Source organism: Drosophila ananassae, chromosome 3L, assembly GCF_017639315.1.
Source record: "Drosophila ananassae strain 14024-0371.13 chromosome 3L, ASM1763931v2, whole genome shotgun sequence".
NCBI classification, from domain to species: domain Eukaryota; kingdom Metazoa; phylum Arthropoda; class Insecta; order Diptera; family Drosophilidae; genus Drosophila; species Drosophila ananassae.
In genome coordinates this window covers 3,485,556-3,505,168 of record NC_057929.1, presented here as the reverse complement: position 1 = coordinate 3,505,168, position 19,613 = coordinate 3,485,556, and the positions used below count along the sequence as shown (strand labels likewise).

General features: G+C 38.5%; 2 protein-coding genes across 39 annotated transcripts in view; one reads left to right on the top strand and one right to left on the bottom strand.

Annotated features, from left to right (window-relative positions):
• LOC6492917 (Down syndrome cell adhesion molecule-like protein Dscam2) overlaps window positions 1-7,636 on the top strand; it is a 58,468-nt gene extending 50,832 nt beyond the window's left edge. For 22 of the 38 annotated variants that reach the window (XM_044715525.1, XM_044715523.1, XM_044715524.1 and 19 more), the window contains 10 exons: window positions 972-1,184; window positions 2,691-2,846; window positions 3,460-3,609; window positions 3,914-4,224; window positions 4,281-4,461; window positions 4,523-4,681; window positions 4,867-4,878; window positions 5,576-5,642; window positions 5,846-5,857; window positions 6,426-7,636. In XM_044715525.1, the coding sequence (XP_044571460.1) occupies window positions 972-1,184; window positions 2,691-2,846; window positions 3,460-3,609; window positions 3,914-4,224; window positions 4,281-4,461; window positions 4,523-4,681; window positions 4,867-4,878; window positions 5,576-5,642; window positions 5,846-5,857; window positions 6,426-6,507 (1,343 nt within the window). In that variant the 3' untranslated portion in view covers window positions 6,508-7,636. Of the gene's footprint in view, window positions 1-521; window positions 690-971; window positions 1,185-2,690; window positions 2,859-3,459; window positions 3,610-3,913; window positions 4,225-4,280; window positions 4,462-4,522; window positions 4,682-4,866; window positions 4,879-5,575; window positions 5,643-5,845; window positions 5,858-6,425 lie in introns of all 38 variants that reach the window. The other 16 variants (XM_032450764.2, XM_032450763.2, XM_032450761.2 and 13 more) reach the window with 8 other exon arrangements.
• Window positions 7,637-14,461: 6,825 nt separating this feature from the next.
• On the bottom strand, window positions 14,462-16,340 carry LOC6495553 (golgin subfamily A member 6-like protein 22). The gene is made up of 5 exons (XM_001959052.4): window positions 16,213-16,340; window positions 15,784-15,963; window positions 15,454-15,729; window positions 15,140-15,397; window positions 14,462-15,082 (listed from the first exon to the last, which is right to left on the bottom strand). Exons 1-5 carry the CDS (start codon window positions 16,231-16,233, stop codon window positions 14,828-14,830), a joined length of 990 nt encoding a protein of 329 aa, XP_001959088.1. The 5' UTR covers window positions 16,234-16,340; the 3' UTR covers window positions 14,462-14,827.
• Between the last annotated feature and the right edge of the window lie 3,273 nt (window positions 16,341-19,613).

Genomic DNA, 19,613 nt, shown 5'->3' with positions numbered 1-19,613 from the left:
TTTTCTTGGAATGTTGTTTGCGACTTGACCTACATACTCTCGTACATCATTAATTAGCTTTAAGCGGATTATAAACAAATTGCATTTAAACGTATCTTAAACATATAATTACGAATTTTTTCAAATAGTTAAATAGATTTTTTCTCATTCATATAAATATTATTCACAATTTGATGCGTGCCTCAAGTTTTGCGCAAATGTATTATAAACTAAAAACCAAAAAACTTAAAAATAATTTTTACTTTTTATATCTTAAAAAAAAACAAAAGTTAAACACTTTTTGAAATGCCTTAGTCTGTATTTGTATATGTAAAGTGTTTTTTAAAGGTGTCCTTTGGGTGAAAGGTGAAAGTGTTCTATCTCTCTCTCTCTGTCGTCTCTCTATCTCTCACTCCTTATATTATATATAATATATATAATAATATATAATATTATATATATATATATATATACCTTATATGTGTGTCCTGCCACCCACTGAAAAAAACACCCTTTGGTTGTTGTTGTTATTGTTGTTGCAGGCACTATCGCACCCTCGCGTGATTTACCCGAATTAAGCGCCGAGGACACGATCCGCATTATCCTATCGAACCTAAATTTAGTAGTGCCCGTCGTGGCGGCTCTGCTCGTCATTATAATCGCTATAATTGTTATTTGTATACTGCGTAGCAAGGGCAATCATCACAAAGGTATCTATAATCCCGACTAATTATCATATTTGTTCTTTTTTCGGTTCCTCTCTACTCTCTCTTTGAAAAACACACTCACACCCAACGACAAACACACACATCTGAAACACAACACTTTCGAAATCTCGTGACACTTCCGCTTCAAATATGAAATACTTCTTATCAAAATATCAAAAATGCCTGTTGCGTGTTGTTCATGGAATGTTGTTCATGTTGATGTTGTCGTTGTTGCATGTGTGAATATGGTTTGTATATTGTCACAAAAAAAAAAACATCAAAAAGGCACCATTGCCCCACTTGATGATGGAACGGGACATGGAAATGTTCATACCCGCATCCGCCTGCCCGCCTGGATGCCCGAGTGGCTCGATCTGAACTTCATGGTGCCCCTGATAGCCACCGTGGTGGTGGTGGCCGTGGGCATTTGTGTGGTGTGTGTGGCACTGTCCCGGCGACGAGCGGACGACATGCGTGGTGGCCAGAAGGATGTGTATTGTAGGTTTTTTTGAAGTTACGGCGGGCGTGGTTGCCCCTGAAATATTAATCTTTCTTAATATATGCATCTTAATCCAATTTCAAGAACTTTAATATTTTATTTCTGTTTGTTTTTTGGCTAAATGTTGGTCCTCAAAGTGGTTTCAATATTGCATATTGCATAGTATTGCAAGGATCTTGCATAGTATATCTATGGGATTGAAAGATACTTTAATCAAAATCTGTAGAAGGTGACTGCTTAAAAATATTAAAATAATTATCTCTAAACAATTTAAAATATTACTTTTATAAGGACACTATTCAATATATAACTACATAAGTTCTTATAAAAGATCTACCTAACTTTTTTCAATTTTTGTATAAAGTTTCCTGAAACCAACATTTTAGTCCAAAAGCCGTCACTCTAAAAATTGAATCATTAAGAATATATATAATTAATCGCTTAAATAAGTGTCTGTGGCATGTCACTGTTTAGTTTAGTTAAATTTTGCATGATCTCAACACGATTTATAGACTTAAAGAAGCTACACTTACAGAAATAAACCCAAAAGCTTGCACCACAAAAATATACCAACCAACTGTCAAATACCGATAATATATCAAATATCAAATGTACAAATATCCATATATATTATATTGCAAACATATTTAAGTGTCAATATGTGTTCATATATATCATCATCGCGATTTCATCGTCATTGAAACCAATTGGGTGACGCAATTGAAATATCTCTAGTAACATCATTAAATGGATTAATTTGCAAATCAGTTGCAAACCTATTTATATGCATTCGTTATTAGCCTAATGGAGTATTATATCCAATATTAGTTTAATCCCAACTAAAGTTATACCTACTATATTGTTGTATATACGTTTTGCTTATAACCTAAGCAACTTTCACATTCCAAACGACTCTTCTATATACTCTATCTGTATCCCAAGACAATATCCTTCACAGAACAAGACAAATCAAATCTATCGTAATGTTTTTAGTTCATACTTTCCGCACTTTCCCCCATTTTCTATGAAACCAAAACTAAGATGCTTTTTAAAATCGCCATCGAGATCCATTATCGATGATTCAGTAATGTTGAATTAAATCCAAAATTAAGTTCATCGCTCATTTCATGTCATTATTAAACGATCGTAATTGTAATTGTTGACCAGTTGGTATATTTTGATATCGAAAAAAAAAAACAAAACACTTCACGTAATATCTTTTGGAATCTTTTTTCGCAATTGTAACTTGTATTTTTGAGCTACTAATTAGCACATTTAGTGTGTTGACATGCCGCACCAAAAAAAAAGCAAGCAAACAAAATAAAAACAAAAAAATTAATTTAACTAATTTAAATCCTAAACGAGTGACGGAACAAGTCCAGATCGAAAAACATAAGAAACAGAAGTAAAGTATGCGAGTCGATTTATTGCGAGCAGCAAAGAATGAAGGAAAAGCATCTTCAGTGTTTCAATATTGAGTTTGCGATATCATATATTAATTCTAGACGATGTAGTTTACAATCAGACAATGGGACCCGGCGCCACCCTGGACAAGCGTCGTCCAGATCTGCGGGATGAGCTCGGATACATCGCCCCGCCCAACCGGAAGCTGCCCCCTGTTCCTGGATCCAATTACAACACCTGCGACCGGATTAAGCGAGGTACAGTCATAAGTAAGCATCTAAATTTCCAATGCAACATTTATTAATGCTGCCAACGGCTCGTCCGGGAGTTTCGAGGGCTCCTGGCCGGGTCCTGGCGCTTAGTTCTTTCTTCCATTTACTTTGCGAACGAAAAACAAACGAAACGAAAAGTATTTTGCCTTTCTTTTGCATACAATGAGAGGTAGGCGGTGACACGCCCACATCTAATCATAAATCACACTAAAGCCAAGCTTTTCTGGAACCAAAAAGAAATTATTAGTATTGCTTCGTTAAGCCGCTTATTTTCATTTATTCCCTTAATCCCCTCAAAAGAACTGATTCCTAAATGTTGTTGTGAATTTGGATATTTAGTTTAAGCCATTTTTTTGTTTGGGCTTCTAAGCCTGAGCTTACATTGAAATTTATTTTAATATTTATTTTTGATCTTGCACGACCTACAACTCCAAATCCCGCCCACTTTGGTTGCTTCAAATCGATTATGATTTCCGTTGACCTTATACTTGATGTTGTATGAAATTGGAAATTGAAAAAAAAAAACACCAAACACACACGAAAACGAATCCATACACGATACCATTCATCCAAACCATCCCAAAAAATCAATAACCAGGCCGTGGTGGCTTGCGCTCGAACCACTCCACCTGGGATCCGCGTCGTAATCCCAATTTGTACGAGGAACTGAAAGCCCCTCCAGTGCCCATGCACGGCAATCACTATGGTCATGCTCATGGCAATGTTGAATGCCACTACAGGCATCCAGGTAGGAGAGCGGTGGGGAGAAGCCGCATTTCTTTACGAGTTTTTATTTCTGTATTCATCCAGAGATCCTCCTAACTAACTTAACACCCATCCCAACTAGTTCCTTAGTTGAGTCTTAGTTCATTTATTTCCACTAATACTTGCTCTAACCTCTGGTCTCATCGAGCTAACCTAAGATAACTAACTAGTAAGTAATCAGAAAAGGGTATCAGGTATCATGAAACCATACTAAAACACTAAAAACCAAACAGAAACACCTCCAATCCTGCCAAGTACACCCTCTAATTGATACATTTTTCCGAAAGGCATGGAGGATGAAATTTGCCCATATGCCACCTTCCACCTGCTCGGATTCCGCGAGGAAATGGATCCCACCAAGGCCATGAACTTCCAGACCTTCCCACACCAGAACGGACATGCGGGTCCAGTTCCCGGACACGCCGGCACCATGCTTCCGCCCGGACATCCCGGCCACGTGCACTCCCGCTCCGGATCTCAGTCCATGCCACGTGCCAACCGCTACCAGCGCAAGAACAGCCAAGGAGGACAGTCTTCGATCTACACACCAGCTCCCGAATACGATGACCCAGCCAACTGTGCCGAGGAAGATCAATATGTAAGTTAATTCTTGATTTTAAGAGATTTTAAAATCAAATTTTATTTGCGTTCTAGCGCCGCTACACTCGTGTCAACTCTCAAGGAGGCAGCCTGTACTCCGGACCCGGACCTGAATACGATGATCCCGCCAACTGCGCTCCCGAGGAGGATCAGTATGGCTCCCAGTACGGTGGCCCCTATGGACAGCCCTACGATCACTATGGTTCCCGAGGTTCCATGGGTCGTCGCAGCATTGGTAAGTGTATGACAATCTAATATTATGTTATATAGTATTCTAAATGTATTATTCTTCACAGGCTCGGCTCGTAACCCTGGCAATGGATCACCAGAACCTCCACCACCACCACCACGTAACCACGACATGAGCAACTCCTCATTCAACGACTCCAAGGAGAGTAACGAGATCTCAGAGGCCGAGTGCGATCGCGATCATGGACCCCGTGGCAACTATGGCGGTAAGTTGTAAACTTTGATATATTTTTTGTAAGATTTTAAGAAACAGTTCCATTTTGTTGCGAAAATCCGATTAATATAACATTCGCTGTGAAATATTCGAGAGATCGCTCTAATCTTAACACAACGCCATTCGCCCTCTTTTTCAATTCTATTTATTCTAAATTTTGAACTAAATGTTAATCAGAAGACACTGAGGGTGAGTGATTCATTTGGAAATTGAGTTTAAATGTGATTATCTGAACATCATTCGATCACTGATCACACCTCATTCGAATCCTCATGAGCCCCTTCTCTCGAACATCAAATTCTCATAGTTCATACGAAAAATTCAGGCTTCATAAGAACATCCATCATTATCCATCGAAATGGCAAAGAATTTATTTATCGTCTCCGCATCACCTTAAATATTCATGCTGTGTTTTGCTAAAAAGTTTAAAAGAACATAAACATTTTACAATTTATCACACATTATTTGGTATTGGTTTTATTTTGTTCATTTGAGTTTAAACTTTAAAGTCATACTGCACATTGTGAGTTTATTTACTTCATAGAGCGCACTTTTCGTTTAAATGTTTTATGTTTGTATCTAATGAAGGGATAATCGAGTTTTATGTGACTAAAATCTGCATGTAATCAGTTTTTATAAAGTTTAAGTTCCATAGATTCAACTTCACCTGCACGAAGTTCTTCACAACGAACCGTCACCAAATGCACTGTTTTTCGTTTCTAGAACCTTAAGACAATACCTTTTGATTTCATTCCCATTTCATTATGAATTTTTCTTTTTGTCTACTTTTATGGAATTTTTAATTAATTTTTGTATAACAACCCACTCTTTCGGTTCGGGCAACCCAAATAAACAATTTCCTATGCAAAAATATGTAAAATCGCAGCTGTGAAGCGATCCCCCCAACCAAAAGATCAGCGCACCACCGAAGAAATGCGTAAACTGATTGAGAGGTAAGAGTAATGGGACCAGAACCCAGATATCTGGATATATTCACAACTCAAACCCCACATAATCATGAGCTGTTGAGTACACTGCACAGAAATTGTTGATGGTAGTTCTGATGCAGTTTGCCCTTTACCAAATTAAATACATTTTCTTTCTTATTCATTTACTTAATTTCCTGATTGTGAATTAATATAATCGCTGAATCTAGTCGACGACAGTTGTAAGTTCCGAACTAACTAACTAAATGTTATTAGTCCCAAGAGCATGCACAAACATTTACTAACTCCTTACACTAACACTGATTGCATCCAAAAAATTTATGACTTGATTTGGTTTTGTATTTTAATCTTAATCTTGAGTTCTAAGTTGTTTTTATTTCCTTACGGTTTTGGTTGAACAGCAAACCACAGTTGAATGTTTTGATATACCCTACTATGAATTACTACTATGAATTATTTATGTACAGGATATACTCACCGCCTGTCTATCGTAAAATATTTCAAATATATTCCCAAGTACTGATGTTAACAAACTACTGCAGCTTTGCGCCTGTCCTTAGCTTGCATAAAAAACAAACCAACAGAAAATATTAATCCTCAAACAGAACATTATGTCACGGTCGCCACGTCGAGATGTGATCGAAGTGGTTTCCTTTTTAGAATTCTTCCAAAACCACCAGAGATCTACTCTCGTTTTCTTGTTATGCTTTGGATGCAGCCTAAGGCTTATACAAATTTGAAATAATTTTATTTATAATGTACTAATCATTTTTATAACATCCCGTGTAGAAACGAAGCCGGCCCAAAACAACTCCAACTCCAACAAACAAATGGCGCAGGATTCACAGCCTACGATACTATGGCAGTGTAATTTGTAAGCCCATCCTGTCGAAGATGGACGTGGCTTTTTAGCTTAGCGATGTAAGGGCATGAAGTGCGTGGGAGTTGAATGACACTCGGACACACTCAGAAACAGATACAGACAGATCATCACTGCGAGGGCAGGAATGGAAGATGAATATATATCCCATATACACGTATAATTATTCAACTATTTCAAGTAATTATAAATGGGGATAATGCCACGAAATTTTGAAAAGCATATTTACATATATAAAGTCTACGCAAGCAGTAAACCAAACAAGCATACGATATATAAGTACATCCATAAACACATAACATATAAATGAATAACTATCATAAGTGTGTGCAGAATATTACTAAAGTTATACCACGAATAATATGAACGATCAGTAGTGAACAAAAAGCAAAAAAACAAAAAGAAATCTGAAAAACATACTTATATATTCACTTACGAATATTTGAAACTAAATTTAATATTGTATCCTAGGTTTAAGTGTGATTTACTAAAATATCAGAGGTGTATCGAGTGTGAGGAGACACTCTGTTTGTGTAAGCTTTTTTGCCATCTATGCCAGGAGCAGAAAACTCATCCTTTGTCTAGCCTAAGTCAAAGTCATAACATTAACTTGTCTAATTGATACATTTAGTCATATACATACGGATTGTATGATTTCTTCCTATACATTTTGTAATTTGTATGGAACGCGCACATTTGCAGTTTTGTTTGCGTTGATTTGTGATGATTGTTAATTTGTAGATTTGTGTGAGTCTTTAATTTAATTCGTATTTGTTTATGCATTATTTATATACTTTAAAATTACATTACTCTTATTTAAACTTACAATTTTTAATTCAGAAATGCGCTTCCAATAGAACAAAACAGAAATTGTTCAATGCACAAATCGTAAACACATTTGAATGTATTATACAAAATCCCCAGGACACTGAAGTAAATGAGTAAAACCCACACTGGCACGATTTATTTAGACCAATTTTGATCTGAACGCAGTTTTAAACATCAGTTATACGCATTTGAAGCTTTAAGATAACTTGAAATTGTTTATTTCATTTCATTTTATACATTTTAAGTTTTAGCTTGTAAGTTGCAAAATATATAATTTTGATTTTATTTAAAACATTGATTTTTTTGTCTGTCTTAAAGGGTATCATTAAGTCCAGAAACTTCTAATTTTTTTATTTATTTTGCATGGTTTGTCGAGTTTTTAGTTCACCCGATATTCCTTGGAGAAGCCACCAAAAATACAAAGACTGACTGATGCAAACTGAAAACGGAAAGCCACCACATTGGAGTGACAAAGGAAACCAGTATTTTGCTCGACATCTAAAAGTAGCAACGAATTTTTGGAAGGACCTCACGATGCTATAGCAAAGCACTGCCATGAGATCGAATTTGGATTTCGATCCCTGACCTTTGGGCACATCAAGAATTGCATTTAACCAATGATAATCCACCCTCTTCCTAATAATTTTCCTTTAAAATTACGACATTATTTATTTATTGTTCAGTTTCCTTAAAACTCTCCGATTTTTTAAGCACTCTTAAACCAGCTATACCAATTTTATATAGATATATATATACATATATTCGTATGTAAATGTAGTGTTGTGACAAAATTAAAATTGCTTACCTATACCTATATACGATATATGAGTGTATGACAAATTTTCGATGGCAAATGAACTACAAATATTAAGTAGTGTTTAGTAAAGGAAACTGGCATTTAATCAATAAAATGAATGAGGACAAGTAACCTACAAATTTTCAAGTAATTCAAATAGCAAGCAATAATCTAGAGGCAAGACAACGTTGGATTTCAAAAATTGTAACGAACGAACGGATGTTTTTAAATACTCTCATAATAACTAAACCTTTTCGGCAAATCAAAATCAAAACAAAAATCACTTTTGGCAACAAGAAAATCTTAAAAAGAATAATTAGAAAAACGGTTTGAGAATTAAAAACAAATTTTAGGCTAAGTAAAGTATTCTTAACAATTGTCAACTCATAAATGCATCAATCCATTTTTCATACTAACTCGCATAATGCTTCAAAATCGGCACCATTCGGGGCCAAGTGCTTTTTGTGTTGCTTCATTGCCCAGGAGAAGTCTAGGACGAATATATCACATTAAGCATTTTTTAGGCATCGCTGCATACATTGTAATTATTTTATCGATAAAACCAAACATAAATGTGAAACTAATTTTCTACTTAACTTTACTTAAAACGCATTAATCAAAATGTAACTCTCATTAAAACACAAAGACATTACACAAGACACTATATTAGACGCTCGTATATAAAGGAGTCATTCAATTTCAACGCACATCTGGTTTTGGCCAAAAACATCATGGTAAAACCATGCTCGAGGAACTCACATTTGTAATCTGTTACCAAATGGGACAAGCAGTTTAAAACGCATTTATACTAACCACTCGCTCCTTCTTAGCAGAACGAATATTATACGAAATTAAGAGAGAATCACTACACCCCAAAAAAAAACAAAAAATGAAGAAAATATTCGTAATCATTAAGCGCGGCATTATATGGTAAACCCAAAATTGAATACTAAATATGTGTATTACTAATAACAATTACGAAAGCATACATATATTAACTACATTAAATATTAAATATATTGAATTTTGACAAAGATCATCATGCTTGGGTCTTACCATCTAGCAACCGATCCGCTCTATCCAGGGCGAATTGGTAGTCCCAGCCCAGAATTCTACCAAACTGCATGCGAAAAGAAACAATTTTGTCATTTTCAAAGTTTCAGTGTCATAAAAACCAAACAGAAACTAATTCAAATTAAATAAATGCCAATTTATGTTGGATAAAACAAAGCAAAAGGTTTTTATTGAGAGTTTTTACACTAATAATACTTTAATAGCATACTTTTTGGCATAAAGTTTTAATTGTGTCTAAAAAGTTGTGTACAACTTTTTCAAAAAGGTGTGTAAGGTTCAGATACATTGGATTTCATAAAACCTTTTACATTTTTTAAAGTAAAACTTTCCATGGATTTTAATTAATTTATTATTAATTTAAAAAATATTTCATAAATTGTGGAATGCATGAATAGACAATATTGCTCAGCGATGGCCATATCTTGTCCAATTTTCATCCGATTCTTGAGCGGAGTACCTTAAACGATTTGTGGATCGATTCTTCATAATTCTGCATCAAAATCTAAGAACAAAATATTTGTTCGAATTTTTCTCAAATTTCCTGGGCTATCCCCTTCAAAATGCGGAAAGTGCATGGGGAGGCCAATATGGCCCCCAGTGATGACCATATCTTGGCTAATTTTCATCCGATTCTTGATCGGAGTACCTTAAACGATTAGTGGATCGATTCTTCATGATTCTGCATCAAAATCCAAAAACAAAATATTTTTCGATTTTTTCTCAAATTTCCTGGGTGTTCAGAATGCGGAAAGTGCATGTGGGGGCCAATATGGTCCCCAGTAATGGCCATATCTTGGCCAATTTCATTCGATTCTTGAGCGGAGTACCTTAAACGATTTGTGGATCGATTCTTTATAATTCTGCATCAAAATCTAAGAACAAAATATTTTTTCGATTTTTTCTCAATTTTCGTGGGCCATCCCATTCAAAATGCGGAAGGTGCATGGGGAGGCCAATATGGCCTCAGTGATGGCCATATCTTGGCTAATTTTCATCCGATTCTTAAGGGGAGTACCTTAAACGATTTGTGGATATTCTTCATAACTCTGCATCAAAATCTGGGAACGAAATATTTTTTAGATTTTTTATCAAATTTTGTAAATTTGGAAAGTGCTTGGGGAGTACAATTATCCAGCTGCAATGCCTATATGTATCTTGGCCAATTCCTATCAATTCCTACCATTCTTTTCTAAAGATCTGTTTCAAAATCATTATCAAATTTTAGAGTGCATTTCAGTAGCACTCTGCCACTTATTTTAGCCATCTTTCGGCAAACTTTAAAAAAACCTTGGGAAACAAATACCAACGGTATGTGAACTCCAAATATTTGGCAGCTGTTGGGATTTGCTCATCCAGTTAGCGATGGAGAGGCAGTCTCTTTCCAAAGAACGTGTGCTGATGCAAATACTTCAAGATTGCAGTGGCAACAGCTCTGAGGAGATCTGCTTAAATACGGCGAGGCTACCGCTTTTGGGCCATCATGATTACCGGCTTACGTTTGTGTATTGGCTAATTCAATAAAAAACTATTTATAATTCACACTCTCCGGCAACGGCCTTGCATAATATAATTAATTGTTGCAAAATCCGATGATTTACAACTAAATGTGGCTCATTAAAAATAAATCCAAACAGCCATGCCCATTTTTGTATGACGCCTCCAGAGTATACGCCTTCCAATTCAAACCCAGTGGATGTGGTTAGTAGTTAGAAAAAAAAAAGGAGAAAAAAATGAAAATTATTCGCAAACAATTACGACTGACGCCCCGAACATCCAACAATTGCGCATTGTCTTCGCTGCTGTGACGCCGCTGCATAACAAAAATTTCAACATGTAAATGGCCGAAGGGGAGTAGAGCGATGGGCGGTGGGGTAAGGGGCGTGGTGAGCTAACCAAACGTTTAAACGCTAAACGGCGAGCGGTCTAGCGGCGATGGAAGCATGACAAATACTCCCATCAAATATTGATCATTTAGCGTATTAGTCGCAGAACTTCGAAGGAAGTCATAAACAGCAATTGTCTTCAAGTTGCAATAAATCTGCTGCAACGGGGAGATATACCACCACCTCATGGTGGTGCAACAGAGACACATACAATGTAAGACAGAGAGAGAGCGAAAATAAAAACACAACCAAACAAAAGGAAAAAATAAAAGCAATGTTTGACAATCAAGTCGTTTGCATATGAATGAATGGGGAAGCAGCAGTGGCATCCTATCCAAACCAAATGCTGGCAGCAGCAGCTTCGGTTGGGAGCGTTGAGCGTGGCCAACATTTAGTTAATGGGGGCGTGGCAGCAGGTGGAACAACTAGGCCACAACGGGCTCCACGCCATAATTTGCATGGAGGCAGTGGCAATGATGTGAATTAAACAAATATTCAACAAAGTAGTAATAACTGGAGAGTTAGATAAGAAATTGTTTTGTATATTTAAAAGATTACAGCTTCATTTGGCTTATTTAAAAATGAATTAAATTAAATTAATTTAAAAAAAAAATTAACATTAATGTGTGGATAGATATTTTAATACAAAATAATAATCCATCTTAAACCAATTGTTAGCTTTATAACTTATCTCCAAAAGACTTAGAAACTCAAAATAAATCCGATAATAAACTTAAAATATTTATTTCTACAGCTATTATAAAAGCTCTTTATCAAATATGTGAAAATAATAACAATTTGACCAAGTTGTTGTCATCAAACGACATTGAATTCATCAGGGGAGAAAAAAAAGAGATGCGCTTGAGGGACTTGTTAGTTGGCCATACAAGTTCGTTGCCTGAGTCTTTTGTTTCCAAGTCCATTGAAAAGTTTTTTTTTCGTTTTATGTGTGTGTGTGAGGCTGGCCAGCTATAAAATGGCATTTATATAGATTAGAGATACGAGACAAGCGCGTTGACAACGCAATCTCTGTGCCGCCCTTTAATCATTTTTACTGCCCCCTTGGCTGCAAGTACTTGAAGCGCACGTCTTTATTGCAACATCTCGCGTTTGCCATTTCAGCAGCGTCATGGATGTTGTGGCTGGTTAGAGTCTTCGTTGCCACACTCCTCCTCTTCTTTTAGGGGCTATGTGTAATTACCGCCTCCGCTTCGTTAGTGCTCCTTTTAATCAGCAACATTGTCGCCGGCGACCTTGCCGCACTTGCACTTGCCTAATGTCAACACGATGCTGGAGTCTGTGCCTCATGTCTCTGCTCCAGTTCTCTAATTGCCTTTCGGATCGACCCACATCTTGCGCCAGAGTCAACAGCACCTATCGAGCAATAACCCGAGCTCCCAAGCAATCCAAAAGCTGCAACTTCACGCTTGGCTGTAAGCTCCAAATTCATCACGTGTTGCTGCTGTTTTTGATGTTGCTGCCGGGGCTGCTGCTGCTGTTGCTGCTGCGTCTTGAACCTGAGTCGCCACACCAGTAAATATTTATTTATTTATAAAATAAATATTTCGTTGCAAACTTTTTTGTTTTAAGCTGAATGTTGCTGTGTGTGTACGAGGTGGAAACAAAAGATTTATTACAAAAAAATATTTCTGTCGCTACGCGTTTGTTTTGCATTTTTTGTTTTGTTGTTATAATTTATTTTTATTACATTTTTTCAATTTCTTTCTCTCGGGCCTCTCGGTGTGGCTGGCTACGTTTTGTTTTGTTTTTTTTTTTCGGTTTGCGGCTTGTGCAACGCCCGAGATGTCTGGCTGTTGTTGATGTTGCCGCTGCTGATGCGGCTTCAATAATTAAAACAACAACGATTATGTGCTTCACTCAAATGCGTTAAGTGTCGGTTGCTGGTTCGTTACTTTAGTTTTTGTTGCTTGTAAATCTGAGTTTAGCATGACACTTGTTCGGTTGTACTATTATATAAAAACGGAATGCAATTCAGGCCTCGTAAGCCATGTCGAACAATTGTAATAGGACATTATACGGCCAGGCCTGGTCAAGATGAAGATAAATTGAATATAAATTTGTGACAAATTTCAAAAGCCTGCTGACAATAATGGTGTGACAACATTTTGAAAATCTTATGGAAATCGAATTGATTTCCATTGTGGCTACCAAAAACCAACCTTGGCTTAATTAGGATCTAATTGTTCCAGGCCACCGTTGGAGAATCATATAATATAGTATGAAGAAAATCAAGGAAATACATCTTATTAGCAAGGCAATGAAGAAAGTCATTTGCAATCCCCATCAATTGTAGATTTTCCAAAATCTCTTCGGCAACATCATTAGGCCAGCGTTGACTCCGTGAGATTTTCAAGCGGAATGTTTGCTTGAACTCGAACTTTTGGCGGCGGTTACCTAATCCCGACTAGCAAGCCGAGTCCCGAGGCGCGGATTGAAAACTGCAACCGGTGCAACTGAAAACAGTTGGTGTCGGCTTCCTCTCCGCCAACCTTATGCGGGACTCGATTTTTTGGCACACAAACACACTCCGAAATAGAGACGGGGCATGGGGGAGTCAATTAAAGCAACATGTTGCAACCGAACTGGCGACGCGACCGACTGACTTGGAATTGTAAAGCGGTTGGATGGCTTACCACTCCGAACTCTGTACTACGTACTCCCTGTGGCAATGGAGGCTGGGCCAGCTGCATTCAACTTCAACTTGGCAACAGGAAGTGGCAACGTTATTGTTGCCGCTTATCTGCCGCGAAGATGCTTCCTTGAGATTTATTTGGCATCTAGCAAACTGCAAATAGCAAATGGCAAGAGGCATTGCCACCAATATCAGCATCAGCATTCAACATCATCATCATCGCCATCGCCATCGTCATTGCAATTGTTGACTTTGGCTCATGGCCTCTCACAGCTTCAGGCGAGACCTTTTTGCCAATTCCAGTTGAACGATGACGTGGACATCTCTTGGTTTTTTCGGCACTTATCTAACTTCCGGGTGTCTTGGCCCGAAATCGAATCTTTATGAGCTGCATCAGGCCCAAAAAAAACGAAAAAGAAACTAAAATGCCTCATCCGTTAAGGGGAAGAAGCGCTTCCACATCCACCCATACGATGTCCGCAGATGCTTTTAGTTTGTAATTTGCGTTAAGCCGTAATTAAAAGCATTTACTTTTTATGTTCATTATTATTTCGTTGTAAATTTTATTATTTTTCTCAGGTAAAATAGTTTTTGTGTGTGGTCCACATGGGGATTATAATTATGTTTAAGTACACGTATTTACAAAACAATTTTATCGAGGGCTGCCTTTGCAAAAATTTTTGCTCGTAGGTTTGTATAAAAATGCCAAAATGTTTTTAAAAAATTGTTGTTTTGTTTTATTGAATTTTGTATAACTTAAAGACAAAAACGCGCGCATGACTAATTTGTACACTTGGGGAAAAATAGATGGAGACAGATGGAGAGGCGGGTACGAAATGTTTTGTACAAAATGCAGGTGGAGAGGAATGTGGGAGGATGCCTTACAACTTTAAGTCTATGTAACAATTTTAACAAGTTCGCTTGTACACAAAGGTGATCTGCGACAGACGGAGCAGATGGCTTAAAGGGTTCAAGGTTTGGGGTTTCGGGGGTTTGTGGATTTCTGGAGGGATCAGTTATCAGATATCAGTGCTGTCGCATAGCTTGCGGCTAAACGGAGACCCTTGCCACAGACCCTTAGTCCCAACCATGGCCATGGCTTACTGGCACCCAGACCTTCTCCCAGACTGGCTTCCAGACCTTCTTCCACTCCTGGACCTTGACCTCCTTCCAGACGGGCACATTCACCGACTGCCATTCGTCCTTCCACGCCTGTCGCTTCTCGGTGGCCCACACTTGGCGCTTCTCGGTGCGCCAGATTTGGACCTTCTCCTCGACCCAGGTCTCGCGCTTCTCCTTGATCCAGATCTGTTTCTTCACTGGCTTCCAAACCTGCAAGGAGTTAAATGATTAATGGATTTGTTAGACTCTTTGGCTGGGTTAACCCACCTGAACCCACTCATCCTTCCATTCGAGCTTCTTGTCCTGCTTCCACTCCTGGACCTTCTCAGTCTTCCATTCCTGTTTCTTCTCGGTACGCCACTCCTGCTTCTTCTCAGTGCGCCACTCCTGCTTCTTTTCGGTGCGCCAGACCTTCTTCCACACGGGCTTCCAGACCAGCTTCTTGCGCCACAGGTCGTGGCTGGTGTACTCCCAGCCCTCATGATCCTTGCCCAGGAACTTTTCGCCGGGAATGCCCATTTTCACCTGCCAAGGAATTCTTCTTGAGTGATTGGAAACTTAGAGAATTATCCTTTTTTTACCCATTGGGGCTCAAACATTTGCTTCCAGTCTGCCACCTGTACTTCCTTCCACACAGGCACTTGGATTTCCTTCCAGAACGGCACCTGAACTTCTTTCCAGACGGGCACCTGGATCTCCTTCCAAACGGCCACCTTGGTGGGCACCCAGATGGGTTTGGTTATCTTCTTCCATTCGGCCACCTTGACCTCCTTCCAGGCGGGGACTTCCCTCTCCTCGATTTTCGGTTTCTTAACAATCTTCCAGTCTGGCACTTGCTCTTCTTTCCAGACGGGAACCTATATGGATTTCCCATTAGTTTATAATGGTGGGGGAGGCTAGGGTTTTCTTACCTTCACTTCCTTCCAAATTGGAACGGAGACCTTCTTCCATTTGGTCTCCCACGCTTCCTTCTTGACGGTTTTCCATACCTGGACCCAATCCTCCTTCCAGGTGAGTTTCTTCTTCCACACACCCTCGGGAGGATGGGCATAGGCTAAGCTAAGGATTAGCGCGCAGCTGGCGCTGAGTAGCTAGGAGGAGTAACATTTTTAAATCAATTAATGTAATTGTAATTTTGGTTTTTAGTTTAGCAGCTTAATGTTTTTTTTTAAATTTTTTTTTAAATTTTAATTTAGTCTTTAACAACTTCTCAGTCTTTAAAATGTTTTTTTAAATCCAAATATTATATTTATGTTTGATAGAATTTGTATCACTTTGGTTTTGGATTTTTCCGTGTTTAGGATTCACTTGGCCACTAATATATATCATTGAACACTAACCAATAAACTGAGGGATCTCATGCTTGGTATCCCTTGCACCACAGCGCGTCAAAACAAAAGGAGCTGGTATGTGCCTCCGCTGAGGTCTTATGAACACTATTCGCATTTCCCTACATGCACATCTATTTATATTTTGGAATGGTCTCGTCTCCGAACCGCCAACCGCCAACAGCCACCATCCAACCACCAACTCCACCAGCGTCGACAGCGACGTCAACGTCGACAGCGATGGAGTCCAGTACAAAAACAAAAGAAAACACAGTGGCCAAAGCTCTCTGCCACGGTCCATGTGCAAAATGCACGCACCTGAGCCGCCGGCGTCGCTGCCAACGTCACTGCCGACGTCAACGCCAATGAAAGCAAAAGCGAAAAGCAAAAGCAAAAAGCAAAGATCCAAAAGCAAAAAAGCGCAAGCGCCAACGAAACGAAAACCGCAGAGAGTGAGAGTAAAGGTAACGCTCACCTCGCCAGGTATGGAATCGCTCTTGTACCGCCGATGACTGCGCGGATTTTCCCAAGGTAACGGCGCAGCTTCGCGGCAACTTCAACAACAATGCGATCACCACCAACACCACCACCAGACACTGCCATTGGACTCGAGTGCCTTTGCCTTTGGGCCCCAAAAATTCGGATCCACTCGAGTGTGCCATCTTCGGAAGATGGTTAGAATGCGACTTAACAGTAATTATGATGTTGGCAGCAGCGACTGCTCGAGTGGGCATTGGTCATTTGTCAAATGGTCAAGTAACTACAGTTTCTGTGAAGGCGGTTAATAAAGTCACGTTTTTCCTAGGAATATCTACTAGATACACCTACCCTTTTTTTTAGGAGCTTTTTTTAAACAAGTAGTTCAATAAATAAAATTTGTTTAGAGTCTAAACACTTAGAGACACTTAGATTTATTGTCTGAAGAAGAAAACATATTGTGGCCAAAATTCAAGTACTTTTCAAACAATATTGAAATATTTATAAAAACATAGTAATATTGTTATACTCTTCCGAAAAGTTATATAATTTTTGGAAAGAATTTTGAAAAAGTTTCTTAAAAATTAATTATATTAATATTACACTATTTCCGTGAGGTATTTATTAACAGTTTTTTAAAACCTATATCTTGAGAATGTAATATCCTCATGGAAAATCTTCTAATAAAATTAGTATAATAAGAGCTCCATATCCTTTATCTTTCTGAGGAGTATTATGATAAGATAAGATAAATATTTTATTTTGATTTGTCCCTAATTCTACCCATAAGAGTATCAGATATTCAACTTCTACTAATGTTACCTTTCCTTGCTCATTATAATGATTATTAGTACACCTCCCACGTACATAACAATACAAAACTGAATTTCAATCAAACCTTCCCGAAATATTCATTATTTTTCATCAATCACCCACCATGAACATCGAACATCTACAACATCTCGCTAAACATCCTCAAATTGGGCAATAGGGCACTCTAGTCCAACCCCCTGGAAAAGCGATCAATCATTTCGCGCAGTGCAAAGTGGTTCACCTCCCATCGGTCGATAAGGTCAATCGCTGTGGGCGTGTTGCGCCTGCTTCCACACACTAAGTAGTCTTAAGCTCCGGCCATTTGGGCTACGTGCCCGCATTTTATATGGTATGATTAACCATGTCCGACTCCCAGCTCGCAGATCGCAGCTCGCAGCGCCGAACTTGAGTGACAAACAATTAGCACAGGTGAGCTCGGAGCAGTCCAGTTCAGTTGGCTCTGCAAAATGATCGCAAAACGTTGGGGGTGGTGGATGGCGAGGGGAATGCGGCTAAGCAAATAGACAACAAAAAGTGCCATTTATGGACAGGTCGACCTAATCGCTCAAATGGCAACGCGACCTCCGCGACCGTCGATGGGACGACGCAGCATGAAGACATTAAGCACCATTAGAGGTTAAAGTGCACTCTAAACAATTTTAATTAATTTAAATTGTTTTGTTGGAAGTAAGTGGAAATTATTTAATCAAGCTCTATATAAAATTAAGAGTTAACTAATTTTTTATTTTAGTTTTAGGCAAGAGATTAATGTCTAATTTTAACCCTTTTTGGCCAGACCATAATACACACTTTCCTTTCAACTTTTCAATATAAATATTTTGCAAAAATCTTTTTCTACGTGTGGCTATTTAATCTTTTTAGTGCGATGCTATTGATCTGCTTCAGTGACTGCCTGGGGCCAAATGTACTTTTTAGCATGGTAATAAGGGCCGCGCTTTATGAACATCCGACTAGCTTGGCCATTGGGTTTTGATAAATCCGCCAAGACCAAACGGCTGACAATTAACACCCCAGAAACGGACCAAGCGGAAGATAATGGTGTCGATATTGGAACTGCACACAGACCCTTCCAGCTGGCTACAAGTAATATGTATGCACAAATTGAAACCGACATGATATTATGTCATATTCCAAGGAGGAGCCAGAGAAGGGGACAGGCCGGAGGAGGCAGACTGGGAGGGACGGCCAGACGGCCTTCAGTCCAGACACCGCAAAAGGAAAAGCAGACCGAAACCGAAGAGACCGAGAAGCAAAGTCCCCAATTTGCAATAAAAAGAAGGAAAAGACCAAAACTTGAAATTAGGTAAAAAATCATGAATATAATGAAGAATGTGCAACAGGCTCAACGACTTCGCTCTCTGTGGATTTTTGTTATCTTACATATATACATATATAGTATTCGTTCGGGTCGCTTTTTGTTGTGCAAAATGAAATTGAAATTCCTGAAACGTGCATTTTGCAGCAGATCGACTTCGTCTGCAGACTGGCAATTCGAGTTTCTGTTTGGCTTCCCGCCGAAGATGTCGTGGATGGAGCTGCACTACTGCAGCTACAGTCGTTTGCAGGATGAATGGACAAATGGCCACTTGGACAGATGGATGGCTGGATAGCTGGATGGATGGAGAGCCTCGGGGATTGGAAACACCTTTCCCTGCTCACCCAGTTGCATAATTTACGGCATCATTTTATTGATCTGAACGTTTATATGTAGGTTATGTATTGCCTTATATTGTGACGGTCGTGCAGACAGGTTTCCCCTACAAATCATAGATAGGAAGCGTGTGAAATTGGCTCCAAAACTACTTATACAATTAAGGGAATTAAATGAAAAAGCTGTTTGTGGAGAAAGGTATTAGTTGGCTGACATTTGCTGGCTAATAATAGTCCCTTATCTAGGATTTAGATTGTAATTTCAAAGTTCATTTAATGTTTTTTCTTTTGAAGGTTTTATAATCGTAAAAATGTTTTATAATCTGAAATGTTTTATATATCTGAAAGACCAAAAATATTTTAAGATGCACCCTTAATATTAAGAAAATTAGCTATCATCTCATTGGTTTTATTTTTCCGTAGTAGGTGGCGTATACTTGATATTTGTACTA

Coding starts and splice junctions, on each gene's coding strand:
- LOC6495553 (XM_001959052.4), bottom strand. CDS start 16,233: ATGAGATCCCTCAGTTTATTG. Junction 15,730..15,783: donor CAATTTGGAAGGAAGTGAAG/GTAAGAAAACCC, acceptor AAATCCATATAG/GTTCCCGTCTGGAAAGAAGA. Junction 15,083..15,139: donor GGAAGGATGAGTGGGTTCAG/GTGGGTTAACCC, acceptor AACTCCTTGCAG/GTTTGGAAGCCAGTGAAGAA.